This window comes from Pteropus medius, unplaced genomic scaffold, assembly GCF_902729225.1.
Source record: "Pteropus medius unplaced genomic scaffold, Ma_sr-lr_union100, whole genome shotgun sequence".
In the NCBI taxonomy this organism is placed as follows: Eukaryota; Metazoa; Chordata; class Mammalia; order Chiroptera; family Pteropodidae; genus Pteropus; species Pteropus medius.
Window position 1 is genome coordinate 13,544,585 of NW_024349804.1, and position 1,430 is coordinate 13,546,014.

The window sequence follows — 1,430 nt, forward strand, 5'->3', positions numbered from 1 at the left end:
GCCCAGAAGGGATGGGTTGGTGCAGGCAGGCCACACCCCGGGATGCAGTGCGAGGCATTCGGATGCAGGGGCACACCTCCTGGGTGTGGCACTCTGTGCTCCACGAGGGGCCTCAGCTCAGATGGAGGGGAGCTTATCTCCTTGCACACATGGGTATGCACATGTGTCCACGTGCACACACACCACCCATGCATACACAGCCATGTGCACACATACACGCACACCTATGCTGGCATTCCCACGTGTGCACACACACACACATACTGTGCATGTGCATATGTGCATGATTCAGTGCACAAATATCCAGGCACACATAACACACACATCTGTGTCCACGCAGCCTCAGGCAGGCATGCACATGAGCCACACGCCATGCACCTGCACACGTGTCTTCGTGCACACACATGTACTATGTGCATGTGTGCATGCAACCATGCAATACACCTCGCTGCACATGCATGTACCATGCACACGCTTATGCACATACATGTATGCACACTCATATGTAGCACGCATGCGCATGTACTCACCCCCACACGTGCATCCATACACACATGCACAGGTGCCCATTCACCTTCCCAGGCTGCGGGGAGTGAGTGTCTTCGTCACCCCGTTGCGGGCATCTCTTCCCAGGTTTCAGGCTGCGTTCTGCCTAATCCTGTCTGCTCGTCACCACCTGGCTCGTTCGGATGGCTCTCTAGCCCGCTTGCTCCAGGCTGCGAGCCCATGTGTCACTGCCTGCCGCGGCCTCCGGGCCTTGGAACGTGCTGTTCTCCAGGCCGGCAACCCTTTGCCCCGTCTTCCTGTGGCTCCCCTCCCCTTCCAACTGTGTCACAAGAGATCCCTCCTCAGGGGGCCTCCCCGATCTCCCAGGCTGGATCAGAGGCCCCTTGCCGTCCTCCTGCGTGCCCCTCAGGCGGGCCCTCATCAGCCACTAGTCCCCTTCGACTGTGGGCTCTTGAGGACAGGGCACGTCTCTGTCCCACTGCCTGGTGCCAGGCTGGCTCATGGCTCACAGTAGGAGCTCACTGGAAGTGAGGCAGAGGGACAGGTGGTAGGAAGGTGAGGTCGCCCCCACCCCTCCTGCCGGGGGCGGGTGGGAGGGGCCGGCAGAGCGCAGAGCAGCCCCATCCCGCCAAGCGGGCGCTCCTGTCCTCTGCCCCAGGGAGGCTGGAGTTGTTGGGTGTGGAGTGAAGCTCCCACTCATTGCCTTGCTTGCTCCAGCAGTGGGAGACCCGCCTGCCCCCTGGGCCTCAGTTTCCCCACCTGTAGGGTGGGGGCATTGGACTGCATGGCTCTAAGGCCCATGCAACTCTGCCCCCTCTTGGCTGCATGCGCCTGAAGGTGGGCAGGTGTCTGGCCCTCAGTGTGGGGGGTGGGGTGTTGGTGCCCACGGTGGGGGGGGCGGGGCGGGGGGACGAGCCTGGGGC

General features: G+C 62.0%; 1 protein-coding gene across 2 annotated transcripts in view; it reads left to right on the plus strand.

Annotated features, from left to right (window-relative positions):
• LOC120582742 (uncharacterized) overlaps positions 1–1,430 on the plus strand; it is a 4,616-nt gene that overhangs the window by 2,411 nt on the left and 775 nt on the right. Inside the window, exon 1 of one of the 2 annotated variants that reach the window (XM_039838045.1) lies at positions 17–1,062. The exons of the other annotated variant lie outside the window; for it this stretch is intronic. Coding sequence (XP_039693979.1) covers positions 43–1,038 — 996 coding nt within the window. The 5' untranslated portion in view covers positions 17–42 and the 3' untranslated portion in view covers positions 1,039–1,062. Of the gene's footprint in view, positions 1–16; positions 1,063–1,430 lie in introns of those variants that run through there. 2 annotated transcript variants of the gene reach the window in all.